This window comes from Ambystoma mexicanum, chromosome 1p (assembly GCF_040938575.1).
Source record: "Ambystoma mexicanum isolate Mex_15411 chromosome 1p, UKY_AmexF1_1, whole genome shotgun sequence".
Taxonomy (NCBI): domain Eukaryota; kingdom Metazoa; phylum Chordata; class Amphibia; order Caudata; family Ambystomatidae; genus Ambystoma; species Ambystoma mexicanum.
Window position 1 is genome coordinate 1,374,599,435 of NC_090921.1, and position 26,990 is coordinate 1,374,626,424.

At 44.5% G+C, this 26,990-nt stretch overlaps 1 protein-coding gene across 1 annotated transcript in view; it reads right to left on the bottom strand.

Moving 5' to 3' along the window:
- The window catches only part of LONP2 (lon peptidase 2, peroxisomal), a 1,695,025-nt gene that overhangs the window by 1,088,659 nt on the left and 579,376 nt on the right, over positions 1-26,990 (bottom strand). Inside the window, exon 6 of the mRNA XM_069607050.1 lies at positions 26,173-26,267. Coding sequence (XP_069463151.1) covers positions 26,173-26,267 — 95 coding nt within the window. The remainder of the gene's footprint in view (positions 1-26,172; positions 26,268-26,990) is intronic.

The window sequence follows — 26,990 nt, forward strand, 5'->3', positions numbered from 1 at the left end:
CTAGAACAGCTTAGTTACAGAAATAGTGGTATTCACTGGTATATTATAAATTTCACAAGACATAGTAAAGATTTTTTTTGCTACAGTTAATCATTCAATACAATTTGTTCATTAAGAACATATCATATGTACTGAACTGATGCAATGTATCTTATGTAAATGAATTAGTTTAATGGTTTTGAAGAAGGCGCTGAGGATTTCAATAAAAAAAAAATCAAAATCTAAATTAAAAACAGCACTATATACAAACAAAGTTACTAATTTGAATCTTTTACAATTGCAGTGAAGACCAGTCTCCTGAAAAGAAGCAGCCGAATTCGAAGAACTAAGAAGTTACCTGTTAATTTAAGAAAAAAAGTAAGTAGAATATCACTATAATATTTGTATTATTACTCAAACATACTGTAAACTTAATACAAGCTATTTCTGTGCCTAAAAATAGAGATTGTGTAACATTGTGTCCAAAAATCTCCATGTCTTAAACAGCGATTTACAGCCAGAAAGGCCCACAAATTCCTATTTTTGGACACAAAAATTACCCAACTGAACCGCTACAATGTTCATATTATACAACAAACAACTGTTTTAACTGTATACATTAGATTTACTATTTGAACTTTTCCACACCACTAGCTTACTTTTTTTTGTCATCTGAACCCCAGTTTAGTAACACATAAATTCAAGAATACCTATCCCTACTAGTTATAGTTCCCAATGCACAATCACACACCATTACATACATCTTTATCATCTTACTCAAACACTCATGCACACAGCACACATACATTGCAGAACACCCTAACCCATACCTTCTTTATTTTTTTCAACAGACCCTAAAGAATGCCTACCAAAAGTCAAGTCCGTAGAAAGCAACGTAGAAGTAGAGCAAATGAAAATAAAAGTGTCCAACATAAGCATCCATCTCTAGCAGAATTTGTAAAAAAAGTTGAAACAAAACAGCTAATACAGCCATTTAGTGAAACACAAGAAGTTTCAAGTACAAAAACTTTGCCTCCTCTATCAAAAAGTAAAACAAACCAAAAAACAATTAACAGAAAATCAGCTATCACTACAGGTAAAACTACTTCTTTAAATTTTAATATAGTGCAAAGTAAGCATACCAAGAAAAGTATTTTAGCCAAAATGTACCGTCACAAAGTCCTTTAAAATCTTATAAAAACAGGAGAGAAATCAGGTTCAATGCTTAAAACCTATCGTAGGAAATTAATCTTAGAAGCGTTGATGGACAGTGCAATTCTTCTCAAAAGAAAGTTATTTATTTTACTGTTAAACAAAATGAAACCACTAACAAAACTAATAACTAAATTACAAAAAAGACTTCTCAATAAGCGAAATGTCAACAGAAAGAACTTCTTAAGTATCTGTGGAGGTGAATGGAATCACACTACGAGCACAGAACCATATTTTAATGAAGAAGCGTACAAACAAAAGCAAACAAATACAATTGCCATACATAGCAGTGGTCGAGGTTATGAAAAAGTGAATAATACCATAATGGAACAAGAAGTACTCCTTACATAAATATGCCCTGAAAACTTAAAATTACCCCTCCATTCAACTGAATCAGAACGTCTAGTGTACAAATGGCCATGCACGTCAATGTGTAACATTCCCAAACAATGTTTCAAATCTTTACGCCAAATCCTCAATAAATATGTAAAAAGCAAAGACAAAATCAAAATTAAATTACTGCAAAATATGGATACCTGTCCAGTGCGAAAGTACACAGGACTACAAGGACATTCATTGGCCTGCATTACAGGACCTACTTGCAAAACCACTTTCCCTGATATCAAAAGGATATCAACACATCATTCAACTATAAGAAAACTAGTCTCTAAACTGAACTATGCTAAAAGTCCTGCTTTAGCATTAGCAAATTTAAATAACATCCTTCTACATGGTACAGCAAAAGACCTACTTGAAGAAATTGACTATATCCAGAAAAAATATTTTGGAACTGAAAGCCATTTACAGAATGAAATAGCTTTAAACCAATTAAGCAACAATTCTACACATGGCAACCTTTTGCTGAACACATACAAAAAAGAAATACTAAAGTACCAAACCATGTATGTGTATGTTGCCGTAGAACATTTTATAAAAGTAACACAAAAACTGTAGACCTATCATACAAAATAGAAGACAATGAAGATTCTAAATGGTTTGAATTAGCTCTCTACCTTGTAGCAGAAAACAAATATGAAATAACTGACCCCTTAATACTTTGCAGTTACTGCACTACAAAACTTGACAACAACCAAACTCCTTCACGTGCTATCACAAATAATTTGGAATTATACCCAGTACCAAAACCCCTACAACAACTTAATTTATATGAGAGCATCATAATTCAAACAGTACACCCATTTCAAGCAATAATACGCCTTCAACCAAAAACAGCAAAATTACCTCCCTCTGAATTGGTAAAAGGCATTCGTGGAAAAGTAGTTTATTTACCATTAGATCTAAAAGAAAATGTGCATACTCTAGGAGTGCAACGTCCAATGCAGCAATCTTTAATTATCTTAGAAAATGTAGTACCTACAAAAGACAAAATATGGCAACAGCTGGTAGATTTACATAAAGTTAGACAAGCCTTCCAATATCTTAAAGAGAATAATGAATATTACAAAGAAATACTGAAAAAAACTTGAAAGATACAACTGAAATAATTAAAAAAACACAAGAAGCTGGTCAATTTGAGCTACTAGATCCTGCTACAATATCAAATACTTTAGTGAAAAGGATGAATTGTATAATGGTCTAATGACACCATAGAAGATGTACTGGGGAAACGTACCAAATGCGTCAAACAAAAGGATCGCCAATCAGCATATGGGAAAAAAGTATAAAAGGACGTGCATTTCCTCGACTCTTTCCTACTTGCAAAGGAGGAAGGTATGATGATAGACCTATTCAAATATCAGCTTCAGAATACCGCTCATTACGGATGTATTCTGAAGTTCCCAGACTTAGACAAAATGTGTAATACATGTTCCACCTACTCTTTGAAAGTGAACTAGCAACTTTATGTTACGGAGTTGAACACATTAAAATCAGGATCACACTTTCAAAATATGACGGCTACACAATTATTAGAAAAAGTGCAACAAAAGGATGAGGTTTTACAATCAAATATTACAAATCTATTAGCAAATATGCGTGGTACTAAAGAGTACTGGTTTCGACGTCATGGAGATGTATGTTGTATGATCAGAAACCTTGGCCCACCCACTTGGTTTGTTACATTAAGTTGTGCAGAATATGCATGAGAAGATTTACACGATTTCCTACACATATCAAATAAAAACAAAACAAACATAGATATACTAACACCTGGAGAACTTTTTTCTTTGGATCCTGTTAATGTTTCAAGATATTTTCACCATTGCTTCATTGCCATGCTACATTTTATTTGTAATAAAACTGTTCCTCCCCTTGGAGAAGAGCAACACTTCTTTTGGAGAAAAGAATACCAAGCCATAGGAGCACCACATATCCACATGCTTTTATGGATTAAAGATGCTCCTAAATTTGGTCAAGAAAATGATGCCAATGTTTTACAGTTTATTGAAAAATATGTCACTTGTGAAATTCCATCAGAAGCCACAAACAGTGATCTTTATGCACACATTTTACAATTTCAAAGACACAAATGTGGAAAATATTGTCGTCGCAAATACAAAAACAAAGGGAAATACTACACCAAATGCTGATTTGGTTTCCCTAGACCAGTTACAAATACAGGTCAAGTGAACAACCTCATGTCTTCAGTTAGACATAGTGTTAAAGGTAAGTCACCTAAAAATACATATTACATAAAAAGAAAAGAAGAAGAAATATATATCAATGATTATAATGCAATCATTGCCCACTTATGGAATGCAAACATAGATGTGCAGTACATTGCAGACAATTCTACTGCAATTGCACGATATGTCACAGCATACTTAACTAAAGCAGAAAAGACAGAGCTCCAAGACCTCTGGAATGACCTGTCATCAGATAAAACAGTGTCTCAGAAATTATACAGCTTGGGCATAAAAATGCTCACCCATAGAGAATGTGGATCATATGAAGCAGCTGATCGTTTAACTGGTACTGCATTGTATGGTAAATCTGAAAATATATTATGGCTAAGTCTTGGTCTAGCTAAATCTAGAAAAAGAGTTCTAAAATCATATGAAGATATAGAAACAATAGCCAAACGTGATCCCAACAGCCAGGACATTTTAAAAAACAATTTATTGGACACATACTACCCAAACAGAAGTAATACTTTGGAAAACATGTGTCTATACCACATAGCCCAAAACTACACATACAAACATAATATGAAACCTGATGAAAAAAAAGGTAAATATAGAGTGACAAACTGTGAAGGCAGCTTAGTTAAACTCACTAAACCAAATTTAATTAATCATATCAAATTGTCATTAAAGACTCCTCAACAGCTACAACTCTTCAAACCATGGAGAAAGGAAGAATAAATACTAGATAACTATGACTCATATGAGGATGCTTTCAAAGCAAATGGAAGCACTATAACTGATGTAAACTTTACACAGTACAAAACAATGTTGCACAATGAACAGCAACACGAAGAAGAACTCCAAGCCCAACTAGATAAGGACACTCCTGACAGTAGTCAACCTTCTGTAACAGGAAGCCAAGAACCACTGGGAGAACCACTAATAATAAATGAGGCAGAATTAGCTATGATAGAAGTAGAAAACACCATGTGTCAGTATGAAGATAAAGAAGACTTAACTATACTACAATCAAAACTAAACAATGTGCAACGTAGCATTTTTTAAGAAGTAACAAAACAAATTGCACATGGTGTAAAACATGAAAATAAAGAATGTTCCTGCCATAATTATAAACCTATACTACTGTACGTCGGGGGTGAAGCTGGTTCTGGCAAAACATTCCTAATCAAAATCATTAGTAAGTTCCTTCAACAATTAACAAACAACAAACTGTCAGCTGTTGTCACTGCCCCCACAGGTTTAGCTGCCTACAACATAGGTGGTGTTACATTACACAGATTACTACTATTACCAGTAGAACACCAGAACAAATTAGACTATTACAAACTTTCTGCAGAAGCTGCAATGGAACTACGCAGAGCATTGAAACAAATGAAAATGCTACTAATAGATGAAGGGAGCATGGTCTCCAACCTGAAGTTAGCTTTGATTCACCTCAGATTACAAGAAGTACTCAAAACAGACTATGAAGAGCTCTTTGAAGGAAAAAACATTATTGTTTTTGGAGATCTGCTTCAATTAACACCAGTAAAAGGTGAGCCTATTTTTAAAACATTAGGACACAAACTCTGCCGTAAAACAGTTGGCAGCATTGGAAATGTCAACCTTTGGCAACATTTCCAATACAGAGAATTAACAGAAAACATGCGGCAATCTGCAGATCTCACTTATGCCAACATTTTTAAAGTATCAGAGTTGGTATACTTTCTAAAGAAGCAGAAGCAATATTGAAAACCCGGCACATTAATGCACTTTATGGCGATAATGCATGCGCTACAGATGTTATGGAACAATTAGCCCACAAAAGTGTCAATTGAATGGCCTTAATGCCAACTCTTGCAAGCTGTTTCAAATTCAATGAAATCATGCTAAGTAAAGAAATGCAACCAATCATGGAAATTAGCGCCACAGACAAACTAGATGTACATGGTATGACACTACCCATGTGTGACCAAGCCACAACAAGACTAAATAGTTTAGAAAAATCAATCTCAAACACAGCAGGCTTAGAAAAGATATTAAAATGATCCTTAAATTGCAGAGTAATGCTTAAACGTAACCTTGACGTGGACCAAGGACTAGTTATTGGAGCACTGGGTACAGTTGTTGGCTTTCAAACATACCCACACGACAACAAAATTCAGTTTGTCAATATACTCTTTGACAAACTTTCAGAAGTAAAAAGGATAGGACGCTCAACAGCTAGATTCCTTCTCTTCAAAGATATGTATGTACGCAGAAAACAATTTTCTCTAACTCTTGCATACGCAGTCACGATTCATAAATCACAAGGTCTTACCCTAGACAAAGTAATGATAGATATTGGTAACACAGTCTTTAAAGAAGGCATGAGCTACGTAGCACTATCACGCTTACGTACACTTGACGGTCTATTTCTAATCAACTTTGATGCAAGTAAAATAAACGCTGATATTCCTTGCATTTTAGAATACAATAGACTTCGCTCACTATACACCCCCACCTAAACACATATTCTGTTCCACAAAAAGTAAAACGTTATAAAAGAAAAATAAATCAAACAGAAATGCAACAGGATGTCACTGCAAATCCTCCAAAGAGAGTAAAATAAACTAATACTTCATCAAGTACCACAAGCAAAAAAGAATCAATTAGGGAAAGTAAACCAGGTACTTCTTTAAAGAAGGAAGACAAACTCCAAAAAAAGCAGTTAGATACAGAACTACCTGGACCATTTCAATTCTCAAATATAGTTGGTGTAAGTTGCTACGCAAATGTAGCAATGAATATTCTATTTAAATTACCACCAATTGTTTACAACATTTACTTACACAGTACAGACCCATTGTGTTTGCAAATGTTAGTACTTCACAGAAATGCAGCAAACAATCCTGACAACACGTATAGTGTTTATGGAATAAGACAACAATTGGACTACTGTGCTGGAATTGTGAAATTCACTATAAACTCAAACTCACAGGAAGATCCACAAGAATTTCTAATGTACTTACTACAAGTACTGGAAAACAAAAACATATCTATAAATGAAATCTTTCAGATTTCATACATGTGGAAACATACATGCACTCTCTGCAACAATGTGACACAACAAGAAATCCCCAATGGACGCTTCATATATATATCAATACCAAATTGTGAATCCATTCCATTTCAGCGACTTGTACAAAATGCAAACCATGGTAGATTATGCTCTACCTGCAATTCAGATAATCGCTCCACGTTAGTAATACAAACACATAGTAAATACATAATACTAATCATTCTACGTTACAATGCAGATGGTACCAAAAACAACTGCAAGCTGACTGGATTCACACAGTCAAATATCACTTGGTAAGAAAACCTTCACAACAATAGGTATAATCTACCACGCAGGAGCCACAACCAATTCAGGGCACTACATTGCATATATAAAAAAGAAATGTGGATGGTTTGAATGTAATGATAGTACCATTACTCTAAAGCAGAGATTACCAGCAAATCTTACAAATGCTTATTTGATGTTCTTAAAACCAAAATTTGATAACTAAACTGTATTTAAACCCTAAGTAAACTTGTGTTTAAAAAAATATAAACTGTTAGAATACTCCAAAAGCTATCTAACTGCTCAAAGATTCTACAACAACTAATCAGATAAATGAATACCACTAAATTAGACCAAAAAATACAGTTAGAATACGCCAATTGGTATCCAACTGCTCCAAAATTTTATAATATCCAAACAAATAAATAATATGTTACTGCTCCAAGAAAATGCAACAAGCCAAAGTATAAAGCATTAGCCAGAAACAACAAGTGAACACTGAAAACAAACAAACAAATAAACTGTAGCATAACAGAAAAAGTTTTTTTTTTTAATCCAACATGGATTTTTTTTTCTCCCACAGACCCAATGATTTTAGCAACAAATACAGAAACTGAGCAAATTGCACAGTACTCTGATTTGTAATCTACTAAATATGAGGGTCCCAAAAAAAAAAGTATTTTGATTAAACAATGTAATAAGTCATTACAAAATACTAATACTAACATGCTATTTTCTTTTATCACAGAAATAAACAAGAAATACATGCACTCCGGTTACTAGACCAAACAGTAAGTATACAATAATAAGGAGAACCATCGCAGCATATCACATCATGGTATCTAATACCTTTGTTCCTTATACATTTGTTTTTCACCCAAAGTTATAAGCAAATGTGATACGCTGCGGTGGTTGTGGCCGGGGCATAGAGTCTTGGGTGCATGGCACCCAAACATTTTAACTATGGTCTATGGAAACTTTTAATGTCTGCGGACATTATGAGTGTTCTTAGAACACTTTCAACTTGACAACGAACAATACGGACAGTGTCCTCAGAACACCCCCATTTTGTTTATTTGCGAACATTTCAGGACGCCGCAAGTGCTCTAAGAACACATTCAACTTGCCATCGAACAATACGAACAGCATCTTCAGGCCACCCCCTACGAACATTTCAGAACAATGCGAGAGTTCTTATAACACATTCAACTTGTCAGCGAACAATACGGACTACACCTTCAGGACACCCCCTACGAACATTCCAGGACACCGCGAGTGTTCTTAGAAACGTCTTCAGAACACCCCCATTTTGTTTATTTGCAAACATTTCAGGACACCGCGAGTGTTCTTAGAACACATTCAACTTGCCAGCCACAACCCCCCATTCATATTTGCGAACATTTCAGGACACAGCGAGTGTTCGACAACGTCTTCAGAACACCCCCATTTTGTGTATTTGCGAACATTTCAGGACACCGCGAGTGTTCTTAGAACACATTCAACGTGACAGAGAAAAATACGGACAGCGTCCTCAGAACACCCCCATTTTGTTTATTTGCAAACATTTCAGGACACCGCGAGTGTTCTTAGAAGTGTCTTCAGAACACCACCATCTTGTGTATTTGCGAACATTTCAGGACACCGCAAGTGTTCTTAGAACACATTCAACTTGACAACGAACAATACTGACAGCGTCCTCAGGACACCCCCATTTTGTTTATTTGCGAACATTTCAGGACACCGCGAGTGTTCTTAGAACACATTCAACTTGCCAGCCACAACCCCCCATTCATATTTGCGAACATTTCAGGACACAGCGAGTGTTCGACAACGTCTTCAGAACACCCCCATTTTGTGTATTTGCGAACATTTCAGCACACCGCGAGTGTTCTTAGAACACATTCAACTTGACAACGAACAATACGGACAGCGTCCTCAGGACACCCCCATTTTGTTTATTTGCGAACATTTCAGGACACCGCGAGTGTTCTTAGAACAGTTTCAGCTTGCTTGCGAACAAAACGGACACATATTGAGTCCTCAGAACACCCCCATTCAGGTTATTTAGAACATTTCAGAACACCCGTGATGTCCGCAGACAAATCGAACACAAAAAGAACGTCTAACACATAAAAAAACACAACTTTCATCCTATCTCATACACTCCCACCCTCCCCAAACACTCCTACACACCAACACACTCTACTAAATACAAATTTTGAACAAAGTTTCACTGCGCTGTCCGCGGATGTCTGCGAATCCAAGATGGCGGGCGCTACCGAAAATCTGACGCGCTTCACGCTCCATGCCGTCCAATCAGCGAACACGTCGCATTTCCGCGGACATCACGCAAGCCGATTGGCCAATCAGGACACTGTACGCGAAGCGAACAGGGAAGTGTGTCTGCGGATCGAACACAGATATCACTAATTATTTTTGACCTACTTTTTGGTCATTTTAAAAAAAACAACTGGACGGATTTTCACCAAATTTGCAAAAGCACGTCGGGACCAAGCCGCTGCTCCTGGTCCAAATTTGGTGAAAATCTGTCCAGCGGTTTGGGCTGTAGATGCAAGCAAATTTTTTTTCCCATTCAGTCCATGGGGAAAAAAAAAGTTTTGGGACCCCCCCTATAACTTTGCCCCCCCCCCCGGACGAATCCTCACCAAACTTTGCAAAAAAATTCAGAGTGACCCAAATACTTTTTTTGCAAAGTTTGGTGAGGATTCGTCTAAGGAGAGCGAAGTTATAAGCCGCCCAAAAAGTGCTCTTCCAATGGAAACACCAACTTAACCATAACTACATGGCCACAGAGTGGCCATGTAATGTATATATATATATATATATATATATATATATTTATATATATATGGGATACATTACTCACCGTAATCGTATTTCTGATGCTTGTATCTGCTTAGATTCACATGCTGTGCATAGGCCGACATCTAGTGGAAGCTGCGGAGTATTACAGTTTGTTTTTTCGAAACTCGAAAATGGGCGTCGACACAGGGCGTGCCAGTAATACTATCCCTAGTGTGACGTCCACTGTACCCAAGATCCCTCACGCGTCTAGGATCCTCAGATTGTATTTTTTCTGACATGAGGTAGCATGAGGAGTAGCGTGTGTACAGATAATCCAAGCAGATAGACAGAAAGGTAAGACTACAAGCAATCATGCGCCTTCTCTCGGGGGGGAGGAAGGGTGGGTCGCATGTGAATCTAAGCAGATACAAGCATCAGAAATACGATTACGGTGAGTAATGTATCCCTTCTGAGGCTTGAGGAATCTGCTTAGATCACATGCTGTGCATAGATTAGCGAGCAGTACCAGAAGAAGGAGGTGGGATGTGAGAAGGGTCATGAGCAAATAAATGTCTTAGAACCGCTTGTCCCACTTGTGTATCTGTCTTGGAATGGGTGTCAATGCAGTAATGCTGAGTAAAAGTGTGAATAGAGCTCCAAGTAGCTGCTTTGCAAATGGTGTTGAGGGGAACATTTGCAATGAAAGCCAGAGTGGCCCCAATGCCTCTAGTAGAGTGGGCCCTTGGCGTAAAAGGCAGAGTCTTTTCAGAGAGTGAGTAACACAGCTGGATACAGTTAATAATCCACTTCGAAATGGCTCCTTTAGAGACGCGATCCCCCTCTCTGCCTGTAGCTACGGAGACAAACAGTTGATCTGTTTTCCTTAGCGGTCTTGTTTTATTTACATAGTAGAGGACCGCCCTACGCACATCTAGGGTGTGTAGTTTCACCTCAGCCGAGCTTTGCGGGTTCTGGAAGAAAGCCGGAAGCTCGATGGACTGGTTTACATGGAATTTTGATATAAATGTAGGTGAGAACCTAGGGTGCGTGCGTAAAACCAGTTTGTCTTTATGGATAGTAAAGAAGGGATGCTGCACTGACAGAGCCTGAATTTCACTGACCCTTCTTATAGAAGTAATAGCTACTAAGAAGGCTGTTTTATAAGTCAGGTGTTTGAGACTGCTTTTATGCATGGGTTCGAAAGGGGGGCCCATGAGCTTGGCTAGCACCACATTAAGGTCCCACCCTGGCGGTGGGTTTGAAATAGGAGGGTAAAGTCTCTTTACTCCTTCCATGAAGGCTTGAACTACTGGTACTTTCCACCACGAGACCTTGCTATGGGAAGTGGTGTAAGCCGAGAGAGCTGCCAGGTATACTTTCAGTGAGTTAAAAACCAATCCTGCATCTAGCAGGTGGAGCATGTATGTAACAATAGTGGAAGGAGTGCAATCAACTGGGTTGATTTGTCTACTCTGGCACCAGATAACGAACCTCTTCCACTTGTCAAAGTAACAGTGCCTTGTGTTTGGCTTCCTAGATTCCTTTAGGATGTCCATACACCTCTGTGGCAATTTGAGGTGTCCAAACTCTATGACCTCAGGAGCCCTGCTGCCAGGTTCATTGAATTGGGTTGCTGGTGCACTGTTTGACCTTGGTGCTGGGACAGTAGGTTGTACCAGGCTGGAAGTTTGATGGACTCGCACACCCCCATCCTGCGTAGGTGTGGGAACCACGGTTGTCTTGCCCACATGGGAGCAACTAGGACGAGCGTCATCGATTCCCTGTTTATCTTGTTCACCACTTTCCTGATGAGAGGAGTTGGTGGAAAAGCGTACGCAAACATCCCTGACCAGTTCATCCACAGGGCGTTCCCCTGGGAGTCTGGTTGGGGGAACCTGGATGCAAATCCTGGGCATTGTTTGTTTTCGCTTGTGGCGAATAAGTCTATAGTGGGGAAACCCCACTGAGAGAAGAGATCTTCTACGACCTCTCTGTGAAGAACCCATTCGTGTTCCTCTGGGAGGGAGTCTCTGCTCAGAGCATCCGCTAGGGAATTGAGCTCCCTTGGAACATGTTGTGATGACAGGAAGATGTTCCGTCTGAGTGCCCATATCCAGATTTTCTGGGCAAGCTTGGACAGATTTGGCGAGCGAGTCCCTCCTTGCTTGTTCCGGTAGAACATGGCTGTAGTGCTGTCCGTCCGGATTTGCACTGACAGGTTTAGTAGATGGGGCTCGAACGCCTGAAGCGCTCTGAATACTGCCAGAAGCTCTAGCAGGTTGATGTGGTTCTTGGCCACTGAGTGAGACCAGAGACCCTGAGCTGTGTGGTGGAGATGGTGAGCTCCCCACCCTGTCAGACATGCATCTGTAGTGACTACAGCCTGTACTTCGGGATCGTAAAAGGGTTTCCCCTTTGCGAGATTCTCTCTTGTCCACCAGTGAAGGCTTTGTACCAGTGTTGGCGAAACGACCACTAGATCGTCCCACTGACCACTTGCCTGAGACCACTGTTTCGCCAACCATTCCTGCATGGGACGCATGTGCAGGCACGCGTGGGGGACCAGGTAAATGCATGACGCCATCATGCCCAGTAAACGCATTGCTTTGCGTACCGTTATTTGTTAACCGGACTGATAATGCGGAATTTGCAGTAGTATATTTCGAATTCTTTCTTCTGAAGGAAAGGTCAACCCCTCCTGGGTATCCAGGATTGCTCCTAGGAATTGTTTTGAGGTGCTTGGCACCAGGCTCGACTTCTTCTCGTTGATTGAGAAGCCTAATTCGTGGAGGATGTCGATAGTCCTTTGAATGTTTGTCCTGCAAATTCCTGGGGTTTCCCCCGTTATGAGCCAGTCGTCCAGATAAGGGTACACTGGGATTGCCTCCCCGCGTAGGTGTGAAGCCGCCAACGCCAGTATCTTGGTGAATACCCTTGGTGCTGAAGCTATCCCGAAGGGCAGTACCTTGAATTGGTAGTGGCGACTGTCTACCTTGAAGCGCAAGTACTTTCTGTGCGCTGGGAACATGGAAATATGAAAATAAGCATCTTTCATATCCAAGGTTGCCATGTAATCCCCCTTTTTTAGGAGGGGGATTACCTCTTGTAGCGTGGTCATACGAAATTTTTGGGGCTTGACATACTTGTTGGCAGGCCGTAAATCCAATTCTGGGCGCATTGTCAAGTCTTTCTTTGGCACAAGGAAGTAAGTTGAATAAATACCCTTGTTTGTGCCTGGTGTCCCGGGACGAGTTCTATCGCGTCCTTTTGTAGAAGAATGGCGATCTCCTCGAGGAGAATCTTCTGATGTTCTAAGGAGTGTACTCTTTGTCGTGGAGGATGGTTCCGGGGACGCTGCAGTAGCTCTATACAATATCCCGTGGATACTGTTGACAGCACCCATCTGTCTGATGTGATCCCTTCCCAAGCCTGGGTGAAGTTTGAAATGCGTCCCCCTACTGGGGTTGCGTGAGAAGGGACCCTGAACTGAGCGTCACTGCTTTGGTGGAGGCGTGCCACCTCCCTTGCTGGGGCTGCCTCTGCCTTTACCACGACCTCTCCTATTACCTCTGCCGTAACCCTGGGTAGACTGTTGGTTGTTGTTCCACTGTCCTGCCCCTGGGAATAGTTAGATCCTCTCTGTGAATTTTGGCCGCGTGGGCGACGAAAATTACTATTCCCTCTCTGGTTTGGGGGTTTATTGGTTAACTGGCCAAGGGATTTGAGAGTCTCGTATTCGTCCTTGGCATTTTTCAGTGCGTCCTCGACCGCCTTGCCAAACAACAGATCGGCTTCCACCGGTTTGTCTAACAATGATGCCTGAGTTTCTGCCTTAAACCCAGACTGTCGTAACCACGCATGTCTCTTGATAAGAGTACCTTCTGCTATCAATCTGCCTGTGTTATCCGCGGCGTCGAAGGTTGCTTTCAAAATGCAACCAGACACGGCTCTACCCTCTGCGGAAATCCAAGCTAATTGGCCCTTTAACGGTTCAGGAGCAGAGGCTATGAGAGCCGCGACTTCTTCCCACTGATGGCAGTTGTAGCTGGCCAACAGGGTGGTGGAGTTAGCAATCCTTGCTTGATAGGCAGACGTTGAGGCTACTTTCCTGCCGAAACCGTATAGTTTTTTGCTCTCCTTGTCGGGAGGAGCTTCTGACGAAGACAAGGGTGTTCCAGCTCTCTTACGAGTGTTGGTAACAACTAGGGAATCTGGCTTTAGATGCCCTCTTATATAGAGAGGGTCAGACTGAGCGGCCCTGAAAAGTTTTTCAACCCTGGGATTGACTGCTCTGGTGAGGTTTGGGTTCACCAGGGACAGATCTATTCTCCGCTGAATGGATTTAAGGATAGGGATGGTCTGGGCAGCCAGCCTCCTTTCTCCCACTAACTCTTCTGCGAAGTCCCTTTCCTCCTGTACACCATGGGTGTCAATGTGGAAATGTTCTGCTGCGCGAGCGAGAACCTCATTTAGGAGGGGCTGATTATCGACCGGGGAGTCGGTAACCGGGGCTTCGTTCTCTACCGGGGAATCTACTCTGTATGTTTCCGGGTTATCCTCTTCTTCTTCCTGTTCCTCATCATCCCCATAGTAGCCCGTCCGGGTTTGCTCTTCTATCATACCAAATTCTTGGTCTCCACAAAAAGAAGCCTCCTCTTGATACCGTGAGTATGGTGTTGCGTAAGGTTGTACCTCGAAGGGTTCAGACCTCATCGGGGTTTCAAACCGGGCCTTCTTACTCGGGGGGATAGGATCAGTAGAGCCTGAGGGTGTGGCCCCCTGTGGATCATACGAGAGGAAATGTTCTGGATTTTTATCATAAAAATCAGCCTAAGAAGACATTCTTGACATGACCCTATCTATGTCTTCACTGGACCATTTTTTGGAACTGGGAATGACTCTCTCAGCAAGTCTATGGGATTTGTCTTGAGTAGCTTTGCTGGTTGTGGACCTATCAGCAGACCTGGGCTTGTCTGTTTGTTTAGGGGGGGTGGAGTGTTTACCAGGTGTGGAAGAATGTACAGGTAGTTTCTTCTGCTGTTTTCCCCCCTCCCCGTGCGTAGAAAAATGGCGTCGATCGAGGATCGGGAGAGGTGTCCCTGTCCTTTGAGCGTGGGGCCTCGCTGGCTTTAGTTGCGGGCTGCGTCTCCTGGAGCGCGGCCTGGGGGTGGAAGTCGTCTTCGTCTTCCGACGATCGAACTTCTGTTAGCCTAGGGAGCGAGGCACTCTTGGCAAGAGTGGATGATTGCTTGGAGTCATGCGGCGATCTTGATCGAGAGCGCCCAGAGGACACCGAATCGGACTGTTCTGTCTGTGCCTCTTTCCGAGAACTCGACGTCATCGAGTCTCGGTTGGACTTAGTGTATTTAGTGTGTGTAGTATGTGAAGCGCTTGCATCGCCGGGGGTCTTCCCCATAGCCGCCCTGCCGGACGACCTTCCGAGGTCGGGGACCTGCGCTCAGCTGTCTTTCGACGCCGTAATGCCCTCGCCGTCCAAAAGTACAGCGTCGCTGCCATCGCTGAAGGTGCCCTCCGCTGCCATGGCCGCCTGCCTGGCATGGTGGGCCCAACGCTTCGTCGAACGGTCCTTAAGTGTCTTAGGTTTAAACCTACTACACGCTCTGCAGTTCGCTTCGGGGTGGTCCCTCGGCAAGCAGAGATTGCACATGGCGTGCCTGTCGACCCAAGGGTATTTGCGGTTGCACTTGGGGCAGAATTGAAAAGGGGTACCCTCCATACGCACCTTGAGGCAGCGGGCTGTTAAGTGTAGGAAATGTATAGGGTGTACCTATATACCAAGAGTGTAGAGTATGTACCACCCCCCACTCTACCTACTTGCAGGGCCGAGGCCAGCGTCCTACCAGGCCCGGGCCGAGGCCAGCGGCCTTCCGAGGCCCAAATCCGTCGTGCAGCAGTCGACAGTCGATTTCTTCTCCAGCCAGCGTCGAGTATCGAAGTTCGACGTTGGTGTGGGGAAGGATGTCAATAGATTAATAATTTTAAATTTTAGCAAAAGTATGGCTAAGGCCAGGGGACTCCGCAAGATGCTTCCGACCAGTATGGCGGAAAAAAACAATCTGAGGATCCTAGACGCGTGAGGGATCTTGGGTACAGTGGACGTCACACTAGGGATAGTATTACTGGCACGCCCTGTGTCGACGGCCATTTTCGAGTTTCGAAAAAACAAACTGTAATACTCCGCAGCTTCCACTAGATGTCGGCCTATGCACAGCATGTGATCTAAGCAGATTCCACAAGCCTCAGAAATATATATATAAAAAATTCAAGGGCTTTGAACTCAAACACAAAGCAAATATCAACAGTAATACCTCAAACCAATACACTACTACTATAACACATATATACAATACCAAGTGGCCTAAAGGGCTAGGGTAAATAGAAGGGTACCTGTAAATACCATAGGTCCTCCAGGTAAGGTATATAGAAGGAAAACAATGGACCTAGGTATGGATGAGGCTAGCTAAAAACAATATTCAGAATTGCAAAAACGCTTTTTGCAATAAAAGAACAAGTTACTCTCTTACCTGGTAACGTTCTTTCGATGGGATGGTCCGACGACGTATTCCATATCTATGACAGTAATCACCACAGCTGTGCTGCTTCGGAAAATCTTTCGGCGTCTGCGTCCTGCGTCGATGACGTCGATGCACAGAGGAAGTGACCCTGCCCCCCCTTTTTGTTGAGGTAGTGCATGGCCACCGTGTTGTCCATCAGGATCAGGACATTCTTTCCTCGCACAATTGGCAGAAAAGCCTTCAGGGCTAGCCTGACGGCCCTCAGCTCCAACAGATTGATATGGAGTCTGGACTCCGACGCAGACCAACGACCGCTGAATGTCAACACGTTGGCATGAGCTCCCCATCCCGTGAGGGATGCATCAGTCATGATTGTCACTTCCGCCCAGGGTAGCCAAAATGGAGCCCCCCTCATCAGATTGCCTTCGTCGGACCACCACAGAAGGTCCTGGACGACCGAGGACGGCACCTGAACAGGGTCCTACATCCTGCCGGAGGATTGAAACCACTCGAGCTTGAGTGCCCATTGCAAAGATCTCATCCGCAACCTGGCCTCTGGCACCAGAAGAATGCAGGATGCCATGAGGCCAAGCAATCTCAAGAACTCGAACGCTGGGAGACTCTGGGCAAGCTGAAACTTGCGCACCATCTGCCGAATGTGATGAGCCCTCACCTGGGGAGGAAAACACTGCCCCAGGGAAGTGTCGAGCACTGCTCCGATGTACTGGAGCCTCTGAGTTGGTGTCAAATGGGACTTCTTTAAGTTGAGGGAGAAGCCCAGCTTGTGGAGGGAGTGGCAGGTGACGGACAGATGACCCCGGACTTGCTCGGGAGAGCGCGCCCTGATCAACCAATCGTCCAGGTAGGGGTAGACATGAATCCCCCCTTTCCTGAGATGCGCTGCCACTACTACCATGAGCTTGGTGAAGACCCTCTGGCGGAGGTCAATCCGAAACGGCAGGACCCGAAACTGAAAGTGCGAGTCTTCAACCGCAAACCTCAGGTACTTCTTGTGCTTTGGTTGGATCGGCACATGAAAATAAGCGTCCTTGAGATCGAGAGACACCAACCAGTCCTGAAGTTGAAGTGCCTGGAGGACTTGAGAGAGAGTAACCATCATGAACTTGTCCTTCCTGAGGAGTTTGTTCAAACCACGCAAATCCATGATGGGTCTCAATCCCCCGTCTTTCTTGGAAATCAAAAAATAAGGGGAATACCATCCCTTGTTCCTCTCCGCTACAGGCACCAGTTCTATGGCGCCTTTCTCCAGCAGGGATTGAATTTCATGCGCAAGGAGCGGATCCAGACTCTTCAAAGAGAGATTCCCCGGTGGATTGTCGTGAGGCCTCTGCTGGAAAGGAAGACAGTAGCCATGGGCTATGATCTCCAGAACCCACACATCTGAAGTAATGGCACGCCACTCTACAAGATGCTGCGCCAGCCTTCCCCCAACCGGCGAACCATGAGACATGGCCTCATGACCGAGCTGAAGCGGCTGCGGCGTCGCCTGAGGGCAAAGAGGCAACTGCCCGAGTGGCCTTGGCACCTAGAGTACCTTGTTTTCCACCTCTGGAACTCCTACGGTGGCCCCTTTGACTGGCTGCTCCTCTCGCTTTACCAAAGGATGAGTAATAACGAAAGGAACCTCCCCTCCATTGCTGTCCCCTAGGACGAAAAGGCAGAGGTTGTCGAACTGCAGCGCCCAACGACTTCGCTGCAGGTTTGGAGGTCTGCAACCTCTCAAGGCTCTCGTCAGCCTTGGTGCCAAAAAACATGTTCCCATCAAAGGGCATGTTGAGGAGCCGGGCCTGCACATCAGGAGCAAACCCCGACTTCCGCAACCACGCAAACCTGAGTATCACGGTGCTCGCTGCCATGGACCGGCTGACTCAATCTGCCATGTCCAAACCCGACTGAACGGCCTCACACATGGCATCCTTGCCATCCTGAACCACGGCAAGGAAACCATCCTGTTCGTCCACTTCGAGAATATGCTCAGCCGCTAAGGAAACACAGTTCCACAGAGTGTGCGTAAAACGTGACAAGGCACATACGGAGTTGGCCGCCTGAAGCGCCATACCCCCTGAAGAAAACACTTTCTTCGCCCAGCCGTCAAAACACTTGTCGTCCCTATCAGGAGGGATGGTAGGATATGACGCCTGCTTTGCCGGGGCCGTAGCCGCCTGCACCACCAAACTCTCCGGAGTGGGGTGCTTGGACAAGTAGCACGGGTCGCTACTGGCTGGGCGGTATTTTCGCGGCAAAGACTTGCCCACTGCCGGGAGACTCTCCGGAGCAGTCCAAGCTGCTGCCACCCTCCTCTGTAGAGCCATATGAAACGGCACTACCGGGTCAGTTGGTGGACCAAGGTCGAGGATATCCATAAGGTCATCCTGAAGAAATTCCCCTGGGGGAGCAAACCATCCCAAGTACTCGGTGACCCTAGACATAAGGCGCCGGTACGAGGAGTCGGCACGAGTGCCAGGCTCAGGCCTACAAAACTCCACCTCCGGAGAGGTGTCCAGCCCACTAGCATCGTTCAGGGACTGCCTCAGGTCCTCAAATTCGCTACGGCCTGAGAGAATCTCGTCTGGCACCGTATTAGGAACCATGCCATCATCAGAGCCCTCATCCACCTCTGAAATAAACTCAAGATGGCGGTAAGAAGGCACAGAATGTGAACCAGTGCCATGCTTGACCTTGGCCAGAGCCTTTCTAGGGGGTTCCACTGAGCCCCGGGGTACCCCCGTCGACGCAGCCTTGAAAGGCGTCGAAGGCATCGAGTGAATCGGCGTCACCGCCGAACTCGGCGCCGACAGCCTCAATGGCGTCGACACAGGCCTCGAGGCTGGAGCCCCAAGCCTGTCCCTCGACAACCTGGGCGCCGATGGCGCCGACGACTTCTTCGGAGGCGGGGCCTCGAAAGAGTCCGTCGACGACCTCGGCACCACCGCGTCAACTTCTTCCTCGAAGACACCACAGGTTTACACGGTCTCGAGCGCCTCGAGGACCGGAACCTGGACCGGGCATAACAAGAACGATTCCCCTTGTCCAAGCGGGACCTCTCACGTGAATCGTGCCGACCACCCGAGCCCGAAGGCGTGCGAGCGGTGTCTCTCGACCGATCACGACCGATCGCACTCGGAGGCGCGGACGGACCGGTGCCCTGCGATTCGAGAATCGCTAACATTTTCTTCCCGAAGGAAGCCCCTTCTCCTCTGGCGTTGCATGCATGGTGGGATAAGCGAGCTGCCGACGGTCGGAGTCCTCGGATGAGGACGGGGAAGGTGACCGATGACAGCGCTTCTGGGAGTGCCTCGAAGAGGCAGAGGAGTGGCGGGACCAACTCCGGGACCGAGACCCACTGGACTTCCGACGAAGAGGTGGAGTGTTGCCCCTCGAATCGTCTGTCGAAAGCCCCGCAGACCTCGACTTCCGTGGCTTGGACACCTTACCTACCGACAATTTCTTCTTGCGCTCCCGCAAGGCTTTGGATGTGAGCAACTGGCAGTTGACGCAGTCATCCGTCTCATGGACCTCCCCGAGGCACCAGAGGCAGGCGTCGTGCGAGTCCGTCACCGACATCTTGGACCCACAGTCCCCGCACTTCTTAAAGCCCGGACGCGGGGTGGAAGACGAGGTAGACATCCTTCACGAAGAAGAAACGTCCCAAAACAAACAGGTTCGAAGAACCAAGAAACAACAGAAACTCCAAAGAGTCGAGGTGCGCTGAGATTCCCGAAGCGAACACGTTCGCGGAAAAAAACGTCGTGCGTCCCACTTATAATCTGGTGACGTCGGCCGTCGGAGGAGGTCCTCGAGGACGGCGTATCGATGTCATCGACGCAGGACACAGACACTGAAGGATTTTCCGAAGGAGCACAGCTATGGTGATTACTGTCATAGATATGGAATACGTCGGAGGACCCAATCCCTCAAAACATATTTTATTTATATAAAATATTTGAGTTCTTGGTTCAAAATATACAATTCATTATCATAAATTCAATAACATCACACTCTCCTCATTCATACCTTCATTCATCCACAAGATATAATCTCTTCTCTCTTTCAAAAAAGTGTGAGACCTCAGTCATCACAAATGAACATAAGACAATCCTGTCACTATTAATATTGTTCTTTTTGTGTCTTCATACACATTCAATTTTCATAGAATAGTTATAATTCCATTCTCTTAGATCTACATATTTTTCGGTCGATCTTGGACGCCACTGGGTCCGCTGTTTATCCGACCTTCAGGATCTGAGAACCACCCATCAGGGTTCCCAATATAACTGAGAGAGTGATGTCTTCTATGAAGTATTTTCTCTAACCAGAATCGTGTCAGGGGCAGTATAGATGCTGGAAATAAATCCACCAGGTCACTGCAATAAATTACATGCACATATGTCTTCTATTGATAAAGGGCCACCAGGGTCTTCTCCCTCAAAGGGACTGTACTGGATGGGGGTGCTTGTAGATAATCCACCCAAGATCTTCACCATCCCCCGTTCCCCTTATTTTTGTGGTTGAGGAGTCTGGTAATGTAGAGTAGTCCCGGGGTCCGAATCACCCGCCTCTTAGTGCAATATGCCGTAGTCCCTGTATCCTTCCCACCTGCCCAACAGTACTGCAACACCCTTTCCAGTCTGCTACTGCAAAGGGTGCTGCAATAATAAGGGGACCAGGGGATGGTGAAGATCTTGGGTGGATTATGGATTATGGTAGGATTTACCCAAACCCCTCTTTTTGTTTTGATAATAAAAGTCTTCATCCAACACAAAAACTGTTACTTTGTCAGAGTCTTACTCCTCATCCCTTCCAGCTCCCAGAAGAGAAATTGTGGGAAGACAGATGCAGAACATGTCATCAGTGTGAATTGAGGGTCAGACAGTAGCAGACTTTAAATACTTAATATAGGTTAAATCAACTCTGAATAGCAGCTTCATTTAGAGAATTTAGAGAATGGTTTGGCTAAACTCTGTTCGGCTAAAGTGAGAATGGTTTGACTAAATGGAAAATCCCAAATCTCTGGTTAAGGCAGTAAGCGTCCCCAACAGTGAGCATTGGGGTCCACCAGGAGGGCACAGCATTTCAGCAGCTCCATGTAGGACCTCAGGTACATATTAGACAAGTGATTGCTGAGTTGTTTCGAAGGAGAGAGTCCTGACAGTGGGCGTGACTGGACTGGGAGTAAAATGGTGGGAAACGCAATCATGAATTCCAGGTACCACATAATATGCTATGACTGTCTCCTAGTTCAAGGACTGCAGATCAACAGTAAGGAATGGATTCCGAAACATTTAAAATGGTCAACTAAAGATATGTTTAAGGCAACAGCTTACATTCCTTTAGTTGTATCTGGGTTCAGCTGTTAAATCTTCTTAAGTACTTTGATAGCTCTGAACTGAAGTACACAAATGCATGAACTTAAATTATGGGCTTTGCACAGAAGCAATCGCAAGATAATGGTCCAAGCTAACCCCTGGAAGCTTACTCAGCATAAAGCAGATGAAGAGGTCCTGGCAGGTATTAGAGGAGAGAGGTCACTATTGAGACTTCACTTCAGATATTCCCACAGGGCCAAGGGAGGGGAGCACTGGCGCCAGTCTCATGTCAAGACGCAATTCACTCTTGTGCTGTGTACCTGATCGTTTTGTTGTCTTGTTTGCTGCCCTAACCAGGCCCGATGATGTTACAGCAAGCCCCAGGTAGTGCTGGCTTCACACGACATGGACAGTATCACTGAATATTCATGTGGCGTAAGGACAGTGCAAGCAATGTTTTATGGGTGATAATCTGGTTGATATTTATGTAGGTTTAGGAAGACTAGCTCAGAGACTTGTTGGTGTTAAATCTGCAAATAGGGTAAAGGCAGAGCCAGCTGAGAGTAAATAGAAGCAAGGTAAGAAAAGCAAAAGACCAAACTGGAGGTAAGGGATGCAGTCTCTACATCTCTTGTTCCCTCCCAGCCCCTCTGCACGGCCTTGGCATCTCATGTCACTACTAAAACCCAGGACATCCTGTCTACTCTCTCTTCCTCTACCTCCTCTGCCTCTCCCTCTACCTTTCCAGGCCCCTTTGCAGCCGTTTCCTCTTTTCATTCCTTTCTCCTCCTTCCCCCTGTTCACATCCGACAATATTTCTAGACAAGTCTGATCTATGAAAGTCTTGTCACAGCAGGTGCTCCCCTTCTCACCAGAACCATCAAGGACCACAGACACCCTTTCTCTAGCCTTGGTCGATTTCTGCAATCACTATTACTACTGGAACCTTTCCCTCCCTGCTTAAGTACGCCCTTGTGCACCTCCTTCATAAGAAGCCTTCTGCCGATCCATCCTCTCCGGCAAACTACCGCCCTATCTCCGTCACTCCTTTCCTGTGCAAACTCCTGGAAAAGCTGGCCGTCTCCCAGCTTAATCTACATACTGAATCAGTTGGTTGTCTCCATGAGCACCAGTCTGGCTTCAGGACAGCCAGAAGCACGGAAACTGCTCTCCCGAAGACCAGTGAAGACTTACTCTCCAATCTTGACTCTAACCTTCCTTCTGTCCTCATTCTCCTTGACCTATCCTCTGCTTTCGACTCGGTCAACTACGCCATCATTCTCAATCATCTCCGAGACAACATGGGTATCTCTGGTCAGGTCCTGGCCTGGTTGAACTCCTCTCTCACTGATCGACTCTCCCAGGTCCAACTTGGGTCTTTCCTCTCTTCCATCTCTCTCTACTTGGGGTGTTCCCCAGGGGACTAACCTTTCACCCTTGCTATTTATCCACTACCTGGCACCTCTGGCACACCGCATCTCTATCTTCTGCTCTAACTTTCAAAGTTATGCAGATGACACCCAGCTCTCATTCAGGTTCCCCTCAGCCTCTATGGCTCCTTCTCTCCTTCTCTCATACCAGACTGTCTGCCCACTATTCAGGAATGGTGTGCCTCCAACGATCTCTGCCTTAATGCCAGTAAGACTGAGATCCTCCTCATTGGGACTCCTGCTCACTCTGGACGCCCACCCTGGGACCTCTACCTGCTCCTTCAGTGAGGCTAAGAACTTTCGGGTCATCTTCGACTCCGCCCTCTCCTTCTCTCCTCACATCTCTGACATCTCTAAGAAGTCACACTATCAGTTGTACCCCCTCAGAGGTATTCTTCCTTTTCTCACGTGCCCCAGAAGCTCACTGTTTCCAGAGCCCTGGAACTCTCTAGGCTGGACTACTGCAACAGCCTCTTTCTAAATCTGAATGCCTCTACTCTTCACCCTCTACAATTTATCCAGAACAGGACTGTAAGACTTTTCCTTGGCCTCACGCCCATGGATCGTATCTCTCCAGCCCTGACATCTCTCCATTGGCTCCCTGTTGCTGAAAGGATAAAGTTCATGATCCTCGGCAGCGTGCACATGGTTTTGTGGGGCCCGGGGAACACACTACATCCAACTTTCTCTACCTAAGCATCTTCCTTCTCGAGCCCTCTGCTCATCCACCTCCAACTCTATGGGGGTCAGACTTTTCTCCAGGCAGAGAGAGTGGGGGGTAGATCTCTTTCCTTGGCTGGGGCCTCCCTCTGGAACAGCCTCCCTGCCTCTCTCAAACTTGAGCAGGACCACCTAAGGTTCCGAAAGCAACTCAAGACTTTCTTTTCGCTTCTGCTTTCTCTTTCCCTTGCTAATGTCCCTGTCTGCTGCGCATACTGGTTACCTGGCCACCCATCTGGCCACCCACTGATCTTACGGTACTAGGCTCCTGCATGACCGGTTGCCCTTGCACTACCTCCAGGCCTCCCAACCAGTTAAGGGACTGTATCTGCAACCCTACAGTCCCCTGACTCTCTGCACTTATGAGACAGCACCCGGCTGCACTTACTAGTTACTTTGCACACTCCTATTCCTCCTTTCCCCGTGGCACTTCTCCCCCTCCCCCTCCTGCACTTGCGAGATCTGAATGACACAAGACCTAGTAAGATCGCTGTTTTGTCCTCCTCCTTCTGTCCTCCCTTCCTTGTCTTGTTGCGCCTAGAAATACTTGTGCACAGGCGTGTTATAAATTATATCATAGAATATAGTGTAGAGAGACATATGTATTTTTCCTTTTCTTTAATAAAAACAACACTGAAATGGCTTATCAGAGTCTGTATCCTCCGTCTGACCGCCACACATGCCTGAGACATTGCGCGAAAAACTGTAGTGTCTGAGCTCTAAGGGGCTTGAGCATACAACCTCTTACATGAGCACAGGCTCAAAGTATGAGATACACGTGGGCACCAGGTAGAAGTATGCTTCCTATTCCAACACCGTACTATGGAAAGTCCAGTACCCCAAGATACCAGCCAGAGCTTAATCATCAGGTAGTCTTAAATCTGGCATCTTTTTTACTATGACATTTTTAAGGCATCTTTTTCCATACTGCCAGATGGAAGTCAAGCAGGCTCTTCCTAATCTATGGGATGCTAGGTTGATGAACCCAATCACTGAACTGCATTTATTCGGATCAGGGTGTAGATTCCATATAGACATCTCAGTCAAAATGGCCAGCGTGGACCAATGTGCCTTCTAGACACCACAAGCAGGCACATCGATAGCTTACAGACCCTGAGAAACAATTCCAACTGCAGGTCCCTAGCCTAGATTTGTGAAGGGAAGGGTTCTACAGGGACACCCTCAGTGTACATCCATGCAGTGTCACCCAACAATGATAAACAGGATGACACTGCCCATGGGCATCAATCAAAGCCAAGCAGGCAGATGCATATTGGGGGTACTTAAATGGAGTGACACTCCCTTACCTCAAACGCCTAGAATTCATAAGGATTTGCACTCATATCAAGTCCTGGACTCAATGCCCAGCAAGGCAAAGACATGACCCAGACAGCACAAAAAAGGCACATGAATTCTTGACTGGGACCCAGCTTCAGTCTTTTGACCTTATATTTATTCCAGTTCAGATTTTGTTTCATGTATTTGCAAGCATTTCAATTCATTCTGTGTGGCTATCATACACCAATTTAAGAGTCAGCAATTTATTTAACCCAATTGCATATTTCTCTTGAACTATGAAGTTTTATTTAAACAAAAGAACAATTTCAAGAAAGTAATCAAAATTTACAACACACACACACAGGTTACAGCATGAGCATCAGCAGAATATGCATAGCACACGTTCAGCAATGGCAGTTTCAATAAACACTAGAATGGCAAAACACAGTCAATAGAAATGCAAGCTTCCTTCGCACTCAAAGAGCGGTGCAGGGGAACCGGTATGGTCATTGCATGCACAGTCGAGAAAATGTGCAACTGACAGCGATGCATGCTTTCCAGCGTAAGTACAGCAAACACAGCAGGAGGAGAAGCTTCCCGAACAAACCAAACAGGTAAATCAGCGGTAGAAGCATAGCAGGTTTCCTATGCATACATAGTCTCTCTCTTGTCAACTGCAGGTCTCATACACAGACAATGCTGTCAGGGCGGTAATCCGCTCTAATGGCTAGCAGGCAAGGCAGATTGAATGGGATCCATTTTGCATTTTGAGGAGAAGGGACATTTTCATGTACAACATTCAGAATTTAGCTTTCTGTGAACAAACTCACTTTTACATTTTAATCATCTGAATAAGGTCGAGGCATATATGCTTTGGGAATAACTATTTAAACCCCCTACAGTAGATTGGAGGTAGTTCCCAATCGCATTGCTGTACAATAGCTAAAGAGGTTAATGTCAATATTTAGGACTCACCAGTTGTGCTTTTACTCCATGGCAGTTCTACCATCAACTCTAAATAGTTTCTTGTCAAAGCATATTCAGGCATTGACTGGGGCATTTTTTTTAATCTAGCAGAAAAAAAAAGAAAAAAAGAATCTGCGATTAGAGACATTCTACATTCAGAATGGCATAGACACCCTTGTCACACAAACCCAGTGAACCCTTTTTGCTGCATTTCTAGGTGCTACCTGTGAGGTTTTAAAAGATCTCTGCAGGAAGCCAAGACACACTATCAATGATTATGATATAAGGGGTGAAGCACATCCAACTACATTCTGATTGCAGTAGGCAATATAACCAAACTGGCCTTAGTAACACACAAAGACATCCACTTCATTCTCCACTCTACTCCCCATTCCTTATCCTCTTTCTTTCTCGTTCCAGGTTACCTTCGGCCACCAAGCAATGGCTCTATTTTTACGTACAGACATCAGTCATCTGCTCTTTCTAGGAGCCAATTAGATTTCAGTGGTTCATATCATTAGGCCTTTACCTAGATGCCACCCTCTCCTTCACCAAACAGGTCAACGCCATGGCCTCAGCCACAGCTTACACCTGTAAGCTAATTAGAGCTGCCAATCCTTTCCTCTACACGCACAGCTGCATCACATTGGCCAGAGCATTAATTCTATCAAAACTGGACTATTGCAATGCCTTATATCTGGGGGCCAATAAACACTTCATCACTAAAATCCAGATCTTGCAATAATGCCCTCAGAGCGGCATTGGGTACAGCAAAAAAAAAACTCACATCTCAGAGATAAGAAGGCGGTTTACCACCAGTGATAAAA